The sequence below is a fragment of the Hyperoodon ampullatus genome (genome assembly GCF_949752795.1).
Source record: "Hyperoodon ampullatus genome assembly, chromosome: 5".
Lineage (NCBI taxonomy): Eukaryota > Metazoa > Chordata > Mammalia > Artiodactyla > Ziphiidae > Hyperoodon > Hyperoodon ampullatus.
Genome location: NC_136918.1, coordinates 3,685,553 through 3,698,370, shown reverse-complemented (window position 1 = coordinate 3,698,370; position 12,818 = coordinate 3,685,553). Strand labels below are relative to the sequence as shown.

The following is a 12,818-nucleotide window of genomic DNA, read 5'->3' as shown; positions in this document are numbered from 1 at the left end:
TCAGACAAGGAGCAGTGTCTTCATGGGAAACAAAGGCTTAGTGGCTGCTCAGGCTCCACATATCAGGCCAAACCCAGGTAAGGTTCCATCCATGCCCTCTAAGTGCCTTCCTCTGTAGGGGTCTACACTGGGCATCATGTCTTGAAGGATAGCTTTCTGCTCCCAAGGACACATAAATGAGGCATTTCTCATCACCAGGACAGTAGGGACATGGTCAGTACCTACCTACTAAGGCTGCCACATCTGCCCAAATGTGCTGGCTGGATTCCACACAGGCCCCAGACTGAGGCTCCGCCCACTGAGTAGCCACAGCTTCCGCTTGGAATGGTGGAGATCCCATGCTGACAGGGAAGCAAGAGCGTGAGGACCTGTAGTTTCACTAAAATATATATAATAAAGCCACAGCTCTCCAGAAATCCTTTGAAACCGGAAGGACTTAAAGTTCACATCTGTCAAACAGGTGGAGTCTGTGTTGATTCAACAACTCCATCAAGGGTGTTAAGTCGGTGTACTGGGTGAGTGGCCTTCACAGGCTTCTCTGACTCTGGGCAAACCACATCTCAAGTGCCAGCAAAAAGCATCAGTGCATCCAGAAGCAGAGAATTGGGCTGGGGAGACCAAGACATGGTCAGAAGAGTAGCTGGGAAGACTTTACACAAACAAGCACTGGAAGGCTGCTCGTGGATGTGCGTGCTCCCATTATTCCAGCAACTCAAAAAGATGTCATCATGCATAAGGTAGGAAAGTTTTCCAAATTTAGTAGCTCTTTGGGTTGATACAATCCCAAGTGGAGCGGACCACCGCCTTTCTCACTCCAACCCTTTGGGATTCAGACAGTACTGCCTGGGTTCAAATCCCAGCTTCACCACTCTAGCTGTGTGGTTCAGGACAAATCGGTTTACATACTTAGGGCAGGGACAGTTACAGCAGGACACTCACAGAGCCTCCTACCTCCACCACAACTCACTGTATTATCTGCTCTCAGTCTAAACACACATTTGCCAGCGCTCCACTCAGTACACCCAAGTCCTCTCTGGTTACAAGATTCAGCATTTTTCTCTGTCCCTTTAAGACGAGACCACAGTTGGGAAAGGCATTCCTAAGAGCCCCTGATGAGAAAACTGACTGCTGCTCTGCAATACACTGAGGCTAGTCTGCTTGACAGAGCTTCCAAGATCTTGCAGTTCCGTGTCTCCACCACCAGCTTGGTTTTCAGATGGGCCAAATCCTAGCTTGGCAGACCCCAGAAATTGGATTGGCCAGGCAACTTTAAGCTATTGAGCCACATGCTAACCAACCTGTATGGTTCTTCCTTAGCCAGGAGGCCTCTAAAAGACCAGGAGTCTGCCACCACTCCTCTCCCAGCTCCAATGGCTTACTGTCTTACTGCTGGTGCCAAAGAGAAGTACAAGGAGCCTCTGGCCAAACATCTCTGCCCCCTAGGAACTAACCACCTAGTTAGGAAGACAAAAATATGTTTCAGGCCATATGTTTGCTTCTAAATTTCATCTACTAAAAGAAACCAGGGCTCTTACAGAAATCACTGAATCTGGAGCTGGGCGAGGAAAATATAAGATGAACCTGGTACATTACCCTGTGTCAAAAAATAAGAAAGTGCACAAAAAATTACTGTGACATATCAAAAGGACTGAGGAACCAGCTTGAAAGAGCGCCCCTCTGGCCGTATCAGGAAATTCTGAGCATCAAAATGAGTTAACATTAAATTTTTAAAGAACTCCTCAGTCTCTATTTTTTCTTGATTGAATGACTGAATATATTCATTCACTAAAACATTTATGAAACACCTACTATGTACTAAGCCCAGATTTCAGTTATGAATAATAATATATGATTCTCAATAAACTAGTATATGTGCATTTGAAAAGTTGATAGGGTGATAGCATAGTAAGAAAAATATATTATTTCAGGAAAAAATGTTTAAAAATGAAAAAATAATTTATGCATCTAAATTGATACTAAAAACTTAAAGAAGAGAAAGCTCTTTCTTCTTTCCTTGTGTATATAATGATAGGGTTAGAAATACAGTATTTTACCACCAACATAGAACAGCTGATTGAGGCAAGAATCATAATGGATACTAAAAAGTAGTGGATGAAAGTGTGCTGACAGGCTTAAAGAATGCCGATCAGACTCAATTTCATCAATAATGGAAAAACCTAACGTGTTTCCTAATGTAATACACGGAAAGAACACTCTTGTGTATTACTCCAACCTGGATCTAAATGTCCGTAAACAATCAGACAAACCCAAACCGAGGGTCATTCTACAAAATAACTGGCGAACATGCTTCAAAAATGTCAGTGTCATTAAAGACTATGTAAGACAATGAGCCTTGTTTCATATGAAATAAGCATTGACATTTGGGGGGACAAAGGGTCATGATTCTGCAACTTACTCTCAAATAGGTCAGTAAAAATAGTAATTATATATTTATATAAAAGATGAAGCAAATGTAGAAAATGTTAAGAACTGGGTAATCTAGGTGAAGGGTATACAACTCTTGCAACATTTCCACAGGTTAGAAATTTTCCAAAATAAGTTTTTTAAAATGTGAGAACACGTTTCTGGAAAGAAGTAATATAGGGTAAGAAATTAATATAGGGTATATGCCTTACTGAGCACCTATTCTGGTAGACACACACACACATGCACAATTACAAACATCTTTAATCCTCAACAATTCCTGAAGGAATTGAAAGGATAGGACATATCATTTAACTGTTATATTATTTAAAAGTAAGAAAAATAAAAGCAGATAAGTACTTCACCCTAAAAGCTTATTATCTCACCTTTAGAGAAAAAAATTAATTCTTGGGAAAAGAAAGGAAAACAATACACAGAGGTGTCAAATAAGGGTCAGCTCTAAGTGAATATTATAGTGTTTTCTTTAGTTTTCTTGATTTTTCAGATTTTTACCACAAAAAATATGATTTATGTTAGGATTTTTAATAAAACAATTTTATAGGAAGGCACAAATGAAATCTTTCTAGAATTTAATAAACTTAGCCAAGTTATTACCGGTATTTAGATTCCCAGGTTTCATGACTGCAAAAGGCAGGGATGGGTGCATATGGCCAGGTGGTCATTACCCTTGGTGCATTTACAATGGAATATTTGCATGTTTCCTCCATGGGCGCCGTACCTTCTTGCTGGCCAAGACATCCAGGTCACAGCAGATTCGGGCACGTGTGGAGGAAGGCTGGATGATGTCATCCACAAACCCTGGGAAGCACAGAAAAGGAAGCAGATCATCTGCAGCCCCAGATGCTGCCACCCATCCAACACCCGCATGGTGCTCAGCCAGGGCACTATCTTCTGCGGCCAACAGTGTGAGCAGGGCCCAACCTGACACAAGAGGAGCTGGGTCCTGTGAACCTTCCCCTGATCCCAGGAGTCCCCTGTTCCTCTGGCAGGTCCCAAACTTCTGGCCTAGGAACACTTGGCAAGAAAAGGAAAATGTGACCCTCTCCCTACCAAGAGGAATTCAACAGGGAATCCAATTAAGAAAGTGCACGTTTATTTTTTTTTAAATCACTACAACAATTCCTCCCATCCTGTACATAAACCCCTCTGCAATGTTACTATGCCACTCCTCCCATCAGGAAGTGGACTGTATTTCTTCACCTGGCCTTGTAACTTGCCTTGGCCAACAGAATGTGGCAAAAGTAACACTGCAACTTCCAAACCTAGGCCTCAAGGCACCTTGCAGCTTCCCTGCTCTCCCTCTAGCCTCCCTAAGAATAAGAAACCACGTGGAGAGACAGTCTACCTGACAGCCAGCACCAGCCATATGAGTGAGGCTATCGTGGACTAGCCCCAGTCAGACCGCCAGATGACACAGCTGCATGACTGATCCCAGGCGCAGCCAGCAGAAGAGCCACCCAGCTCAGCCCAGACCAAACTGCTGAGCCTCAAAATTATGAGGGAAAACAAAACAAAACAAAACAAAAGGTGGTGGTTTTAAGTCACTTTGTTTTGGGTAGATTTTTCACAGCACTAGGATGAGTGGAACAACACTAAGAGATTCAGCCATTTCAGCAATGCTGTTTTGATCCTGGTGACAAAGCAGTGTCTTTAAGTGATGACTGCCCAGGGACAAGCCAGCCCTCACTGGTCTCCAGATTAAACTGGAAGGACCAAGGCAGACTTCCTGGAGTAAAATAAGAAGCAAGTGACCCAGCAAACGAACAGAGCTGCCCTCCCACCACAGGCCCTACCTCTCACGGCTGCAGGAAAAGGGTTGGCAAACTTCTCGATGTACTCTGCCTGCGCGGCCTCCACATTCTCGTGCCCTTTGAAGATGATCTCCACAGCGCCCTGTCACGAGAGGAGTTAGTGAACGCCCCTGGAGGCCCCTGGAGACCTGGGCAGGCCCCCCTCCGCTCATCATCATGGGCGTGGTTGCCAGTGTCCTGGTAAATCAAAGTGTACCAGAGACTAGTGCCAGCTCCAGGTGCCTGGAGTTGACCTCCGTGCCTCCGGGGGCTGTGATGGATGCTCAGCTGTGGCCCCAGTGCCGAGCAGCCCAGGCTAAGCCAGGTGTTTGCCTCCCCAGATTCTATCCTGCTCTCTCCAACTGCATTTATCCTTCTCTGAGGCCAAGATATTTGGCCCAGTTTCCACTGTTAAATCCACAGTTCCCTCACTGAGGGAAGCAGACTGCTGTTTTCCTTCTTCATGATTCTGAGCCCTGAGCACACAATTCAATGGCCAGAGGTGGAAAGATTGAAATGCAAACGTAGAAAAAATGAGGACTGCAGGATAAGCCTTCACGTCAGAACCCTTGAACGTCAGCTTGGAGAGGCGGGGGCACGGGAGTTACCTGGTTCAACCGCAACAGCTGTTCTGAAGCAGGAAAGGAGTGGGGAGCAGGCTCAGCAACAGGGAGCACCTGCCCTAAGTCGGCAGCTTGGGGCTGGGGAAACGTCCAGTCCTCCAAAGGCCAGTTCAGCTGACTCAGCCCTCTACCCTTTACTGACGTCTCAAAACCCACTCTAGGCTCCTCCCACCCGGGCACGGAGACGGCGGCACACGCCTGAAGTGAGAAGGCAGGAGGCAGGCTGCCAGGGTCTAGACCCCAACTCCCTGGAGCCCTGGCTCCTCTCCAACATTTCCCAGACGCAGAAGGGAAAGCCAGGGGGCCTCACCTTTGCTCCCATGACTGCAATCTCTGCTGTGGGCCAGGCATAGTTGGTGTCACCACAAAGGTGCTTGGAGCTCATGACATCGTAAGCGCCACCATAGGCCTAGAACAGACCCAAATGCTGAATGTTAGTGCCTGAGTCACCCACGTCACATCCCTGCAAGACCCCAGGAAGCCAAGCAAAATGAGGACAAAAAGCAAGAAGAGCCCTCCTGGGCTGCTAAAGGCCCAGTGTCTGTGAGGCCAGGGAGCCGGAGCACAAGGGCGCAGCCCACAGGCCTTTCACAGTTCATGGTCACGGTCTTTCCCGGCTGCTTTTTCCCACTGCTGCTTTCAGTTCCCAGATGACCAGGGACACCTCTGCAGCATGTGTCTGCAGGGCTGTCCACACTGTGCTGTCCTCCGGAGCTTTCTAAGGGGAGCGAGGCGTAGTCTCCCTCCAGCGCTGCTGAACCTGTCGGCCAGACTTCCAGCCACAGCCCTGCCACGGGAGTGAGTGAGCTCACAGCCTCCAGCGTGAGTTCCTCACCTTCCTGGTGATGACTGTCACTTTGGGAACAGTTGCCTCGGCAAACGCGTAGAGAAGCTTGGCGCCGTGCCGGATGATGCCCCCGTACTCCTGCGCGGTGCCTGGGTCACGAGGAAGAGTTACTGGATACCCACAGAATCCTCAGGAGGTCGGCCTCTGCTCTCAGCTGGGAGGTCTTCCCCCTCCCCAAAGGGCCACCCCTCACACAGCCGCACCATCCAGACACCCAGAATATGGAGACGTCACAAATCCTGAGGGAATTTTGCAAGATCTCCAAATAAAGTGGGTGCCTCGCTGGGCAAAACCGCCTCTCCTGGCCCCCACCTCTGTCAATGACTCACCAGGGAGAAAGCCAGGGACATCCACAAACGTGATGAGTGGAATATTGAATGCGTCACAGAATCGGACAAAACGAGCCCCTTTCACGGATGAATTAATGTCCAAGCATCCTAGAAAAAGACAGATCATCCAGCTGAGCTTCTGGGCAATTCCCAGTCCCACCCACACTGGGAACGTGCCCTCAGCAACCATGCAGAGCTGGTTACTAAGGAGGCACCAAAGTTACCTCCTCAGAAAACGGCTAAGGGGATCCTCACACTCCAGGAAAAACTGGGAAGACAGGAGAACCCACCTGGCACTGGCCAGAGGGCCAAGGAGTGGCGCCGCCCCTGAGGGTCTGGCAGCAAAGCCCAGGGCAGGCAGCCAGTCTCAGCCTCGTAAACTGAAGGGCTGCTTGCTGCCACCTGATGCACAGCCTGCCTCGCCCCTGCAGCCAGTCGTGGGAGGTGACATTCAGGGGCTGGTCTTAGAGAGTCCCTGTACCCTGCAATTAGATTCTGGCTTCACCAGCTATAGCCATGTGTCAGGTTAATTACTTCACTTTCTGAGCCTGAGATTCGCCACCTGAAAAGCAGGGGTGTTATCCCCCTCCCACCACAGCTGTAAGGATTACAGGAGATGGTATCTGCGACAGGGCACAGAATGAGAGCTCAGTTACTAGTAAACCCTCTCCTACCACACTTTGCAAAGTAGTTTATGAAGCCAGCATTACCCCGATACCAAAACAAGAAAAGGACATTACAAGAAAATGCAGACCAAGATCCCTCATGAACATAGATACAAACAGTCCTAAGATATTACCAAATCAAATCCAGCATTAGATAAAAACGCTGATGCATCATGACCAAGTGCAGTTATACCCAGGAATTCGGACTTGATTTAATGTGTGAAAAGCAATGAAATTATTAAAGGAGAACAACCATATGGTCACTTCAATAGATATAAACATCTGAGAAAATCCAACATTCATAATTAAAAACTAGCAGTAAACTAGGAGTACAATTGAACTTCCATTATCTGATAAAGAATATCTACAAAAAAAACTTATATACTCATGGATTAGAAGAATAAATAAATCCCCAAACTGATCTATACCAGTGCTGCCCGAAAGAGCTTTCTATGATGATGAAAGTGTTCTCTGGCTCTGCTATTTGTTGACATAGTAGCCACTAGCCACATGCGGCTACCGAATACTTGAAACATGACTAGTAAAAGTGAGAAACTAAGTTCCTCACTGTATTTAATTTTAATTACTTATACTATTTTAATTATTTTAGATTTAAAGTTTAATAGCAAGTATAGTGGAGAAATCTGTATTTTTCAAGCAATTCCTATCAAAATCATAGGGATTTCTGATAAGCAGATTCTAAGATTCACATGGTTAATACAAAGGAGACAGAATGGTCAAAACGGTATTTTCTTTTTTAAAATATCAGTATAGGAAGACTTACACTAACTGACTGAAGACTCACAAAAGCAGGGTTTCTCAGTCTTGGTATTATCAACAATTTGGACAGGATAATTCTTTGCTGTGGGTGTTGGACTTCTGCACGTAGGATGTAGAGCAGCATCTCTGGCCTGCACCCACTAGATGCCAGTAGCACACCCCTCCACCCCTCATCCCCACTGTGACAACCAAAAGTGTTTCCAACACTGCCACATGTTCCCAGGATATTGAAATTGTCCCTGGTGAGAACCACCAAGAACTACAAAGCTACAGTAATCAAGACAGTATGGCAGAGGCATAGAGGTAGGCAAAAACAGCAATGAAACAGGATAGATTGTGAACACAACTGATTTTAGACCAGGCACCAAAACAATTCAGTGTGGAAAGTAAGTCTTGTTAACTAATGGTGATGGAACAATTAAATATCTGTATGGAAAAAAACGGAAGTAGACTCCTGTTTCACTCTATACTCTATACACAAAAATTAGCCCAAAATGGATTGTAGATCTTAACATAACCCACAACTACAAAGCTCCTAGAAGATGATGTGGACTATCTTTGAAACTTTGTAGTAGGCAAAGATTTCCTGGACAGGACACAAAAAGTTCTGATCAGAAGTAAAAACACTGATAAATGGGACTTTACCAAGTTTTTAAAATAATGGGAATCAAAAGACACCACTAATTAAATGAATAAACAAGTCACAGACCAGGAAAAAAATATTTAAAATACACATATCTGACAAAGGATTCACATCCAGAATATATAAAGAACCCTACAAATCAACAATAAAAAGACAACTCAAAAAATAATAGCAATAGGCAAAACTTCCCTCTTGCCTAATGCATTTTCTGATTATAGAAATGTTCCATATCTTGTTTTGAATGGTGAATACAAAATTGTATAAACTGCCAAAACCCATCCCAATGAACATGTAATTTACTGTTCCTAAACTGTAACTCAATAAAAGAAAAATCTATGTTAATGACTTGAAATAAAGAATGTGAGTGATGAGTCCTGGGATGAAGACAATTCTAAATTAAGAAACCACAAGAAGTACAAAGAGGCCAGAATAAAAATCAAAATGAAGAAAAATACAAGCAATGACAACCAAAACAAGATAAAATCGTTGGGGAAATGAACACAGTCAGAAATGGAAAACCTGTGGCCCTGAGCTGCCAAGAGTGGGCCCCAGGTCCACTAAGATGATGGCCTCATCATCTTAGGCCCTAGTCCAGGCCTGACAGAGCCCCTGGCACCCAGAGAGCCCAATGAGCCCTGGCTAATTCCTACAAGGAAGAAATGAGAACCAGTGTCAAGGGGGAGGAGGAGTGGGGGAGGGAAGGATCGGGAGTTTGGGATTAGCAGGTGCAAACTAGTATATATGGGCTGGATAAACAACAAGGTCCTAGGGTACAGCACAGGGAACTGTATTCAGTATCCAGTGATAAACCATAATGGAAAAGAATATATATACGTATAACTGAGTCACTTTGCTGTATAGCAGAAATCAACACAACACTGTAAATCAACTATACTTCAATAAAAAAGAAAAAGAAATGAGAACCAGAAAAGAGGCCTCCTCTGTGAGCCTCTAAAGCTGCCTTTTGTGACACCCCATAAACATCACAAAGAATTACTGAGTCAAGGGCTTCACTGGTGGCGCAATGGCTGAGAGTCTGCCTGCCGATGCAGGGGACAAGGGTTTGTGCCCCAGTCGGGAAGATCCCACATGCCGCGGAGCAGCTGGGCCCATGAGCCATGGCCGCTGAGCCTGCGCGTCCGGAGCCTGTGCTCCGCAATGGGAGAGGCCGCAACAGTGAGAGGCCTGCGTACCGCAAAAAAAAAAAAAAAAAAAAGAACCACCTATAGACATCTGGGGTGAAAGATTATGGTTGAGATTCCCTAAGGCCTGGGAGGAAAAAAACAGGGAGAGAGGGGGTTTGGGGGGGAATTAGGGCATTCAAGATCACCTGTGTACACAAGGGACTTCAGAAAGACACAGACATGCTAGAGCCAGATGCATGTTCAGAAAAGACCTGAGAAGGGAAATCAGAAAATACCTTGAACGGATCAGTGGAATGGAATAGAGAGCCCAGAAATAAACCCACATACCAAGGGACAATTAATCTTCGACAAAGAAGGCAAGAATATACAATGGGAAAAGACGGTCCTTCAGCAAGTGGCATTAAGAAAGTTGTACAGCCACATATAAATCAATGAAGTTAGAACACACCCGCACACCATACACAAAAATAAACTCAAAATGGCTTAAAGACATAAATATACGACAAGACACCATAAATGTCCGAGAAGAGAACTTAGGCAAAACATTCTCTGACATAAATTGTACCAATGTTTTCTTAGGTCAGTCTCCCAGGGCAACAGAAATAAAAGCAAAAATAAAAAATGGGACTTAATCAAGCTTATAAGCTTTCACACAGCAAAGGAAACCATAAACAAAATGAAAAGACAACCTACACACTGGGAGAAAATATTTGCGAATGATGCAACCAACAAGGGCTTAATTTCCAAAATATACAAAGAGCTAGAATTCACTAAAAACAACAACAAAAAAACCCAATTGAAAAATGGGCAGAAGACCTAAATAGACATTTCTCCAAAGAAGACATACAGATAGCCAATAGGCACATGAACAGATGCTCATCATTGCTAATTATTAGAGAAATGCAAATCAAAACTATAATGAGGCACCACCTCACACCAGTCAGAATGGTCATCATTAAAAAGTCTACAAGTAATAAATGCTGGAGAGGGTTTAGAGAAAAGGGAATCCTCCTACACAGGTGTGGTTGACATATGATCCAGCAATCCCACTCCTGGGCATATACCCAGACAAAATTATAATTCAAAAAGATGCATGCACCCCTATGTTCACAGAAGCACTATTTACAATAGTCAAGACATGGAAACAACCTAAATGTCCAGTGACAGACGAATGGATAAAGATGATGTGGTATATATATAATGGAATATTATTCAGTCACTAAAAAGAATGAAATAATGCCATTTGCAGCAACATGGATGGACCCAGAGATGATCATACTAAGTGAATTAAGTCAGGCAGAGAAAGACAAATACCATATGATATCACTTATATGTGGAATCTAAAATATGACACAAATGAACTTGTCTACAAAACAGAAACAGACTCACAGACATAGAAAACACACTTGTGGTTGCCACGAGGGGGTGGGGGAGGATTGGGAGTTTGGGATTCACAAACTATTATATATAGAATGGATAAACAACAAGGTCCTGCCATACAGCACAGGGAACTAACAATATATTCAATATCCTGTGATAAACCATAATGGAAAAGAATATGAACAAGAATATATATGTGTATAATTGAGTCACTTTGCTGTACAGCAGAAATTAACACAACATTGTAAAACAACTATACTTCAATAAAAAAGTTTTTAAAAATAAAATACCTTGAGATGAATTAAAATGAAAACATAACATTACAAAAGACCTGAGAAGACCTTAGGCTTTAACCTTGGGCTGATACCTAAACTCAGTTTAAGTCTGGCTACATGTTGAAGGACAGCCTCAGTACAGAGACAATTTGCAAAGACTAGGAGAGATGTTTTCTTATTTGTCTGTTTTGGCACCTGGTGTTCAAGGTAATCTCTGTTAAAACAATAGCTGGACACAAGCTTAGGAAAACAACAAGGAATATAGCCTCTGCAAAAACAGTTGGGAAAAGTCACTAGACAAATGGACTACTACAGCATTCAACAATCAAAAAAACAACAAACTCTGGAAAAAGGGGAGAATATGATTTCCAGAGTTACCTCATTATAATATTCAAATGTTCAGTTTCCAACAAAAAATAGCAAAGCATACAAAGAAACAGGAAAATACAGCCATTCAAATGAGCAAAATAAATTAAAAGAATCCATCCCGCAGAAGCCCAGACAATAAACTTACTAAACAAAGATTTTAAATCAACTGTCTTAAATATGTTCAAGGAGGTAAAGGAAAACATGAAGAACTAAAAAAATCAGGAAAAAAAAGTATGAACAAAATGAGAAGATCAATAAAGAGAAATTATAAAAAGGAACCAAACAGAAATTCTATGGCTGAAAAGTACAATAACTGAAATGAAAAGTTCACTACAGGGGTTCAACAACAGACCTGAGTAGACAAGAAGGATAAGGAAACTTGAAGATAAGAAAACTTAAATAATCCAATCTGAGGAGCAGAAAGAAGAGAAAAAAATGAAGTGAACAGAGACTAAGGGACCTATGGAATATCATCAAGTGAACTGACATATACTGCATGGCAGTACCAGAAGGAAGAGAGAGAGAGAAAGGGGCACAGAGATTATTTGAAGAAATAATGTCCAAAAACTTCTCAATTTTGGCACAAGACGTGAAGCTACAAATTCAAGAAACTCTAAGTAGGATAAACTCATACACACCCATACTGAGACACATTATAGTCAAATTACTAAAAGACAAAGACAGAATCTTGAAAGTAGCAAGAGAAAAGTGACTCATCATACACAAAGAATCTTCAGGGCTTCCCCAGTGGCACAGTGGTTGAGAATCCGCCTGCCAATGCCGGGGACACGGGTTTGATCCCTGGTCTGGGAAGATCCCACATGCTGCAGAGCAACTAAGCTCGTGTGCCACAACTACTGAGCCTGTGCTCTAGAGCCCGTGAGCCACAACTACTGAGCCCGCGTGCCACAACTACTGAAGCCCGCGCGCCTAGAGCCCGTGCTCCACAATGAGGGAAGCCACTGCAATGAGAAGCCTACGCACGGCAAAGAAGAGTAGCCCCCGCTCGCCACAACTAGAAAAAGCCCACGTGCAGCAACGAAGACCCAACACAGCCAAAAATAAATAAATAATTTTTTTAAAAAAAGAATCTTCAATAAGATTACCAAATGGGATACATATTTACAGTGCTCAAAGTTCTGTTTTTTATGGTAGTTCTATTTTTAGTTTTTTGAGAAACCTCCATACCATTTTGCATAGTGGCTGCACCAATCTACATTCCCACCAACAGTGTACAGGGTTCCCTTTTCTCCACATCCCTTGCCAACATTTGTTATTTGTGTCCTTTTTGATGATAGTCATTCTGACAGGTGTGACGTGATATCTTATTGTGGTTTTGATTTGCATTTCCCTGATGATTAGCAAGGTTGAACATCTTTTCATGTGTCTATTGGTTATATGCATTTCCTCTTTGGAAAAATGTCTGTTCAGTTCTTCTGCCACAGTAATTCCACTCCCAGGAATATATCCAAAACACCCAAAAACACTAATGTGAAAAAATACATGCACCCCAATGTTCACAGCAGC

General features: G+C 43.5%; 1 protein-coding gene across 1 annotated transcript in view; it reads right to left on the bottom strand.

Moving 5' to 3' along the window:
• Positions 1 to 3,051: 3,051 nt before the first annotated feature.
• PCCB (propionyl-CoA carboxylase subunit beta) overlaps positions 3,052 to 12,818 on the bottom strand; it is a gene marked incomplete at its 5' end in the record, with an annotated part of 80,899 nt that continues 71,132 nt past the window's right edge. Inside the window, 5 exons of the mRNA XM_079704481.1 lie at positions 3,052 to 3,243; positions 4,239 to 4,338; positions 5,169 to 5,267; positions 5,694 to 5,794; positions 6,035 to 6,142. Of these exons, the coding sequence (XP_079560607.1) occupies positions 3,122 to 3,243; positions 4,239 to 4,338; positions 5,169 to 5,267; positions 5,694 to 5,794; positions 6,035 to 6,142 (530 nt within the window). The 3' untranslated portion in view covers positions 3,052 to 3,121. The remainder of the gene's footprint in view (positions 3,244 to 4,238; positions 4,339 to 5,168; positions 5,268 to 5,693; positions 5,795 to 6,034; positions 6,143 to 12,818) is intronic.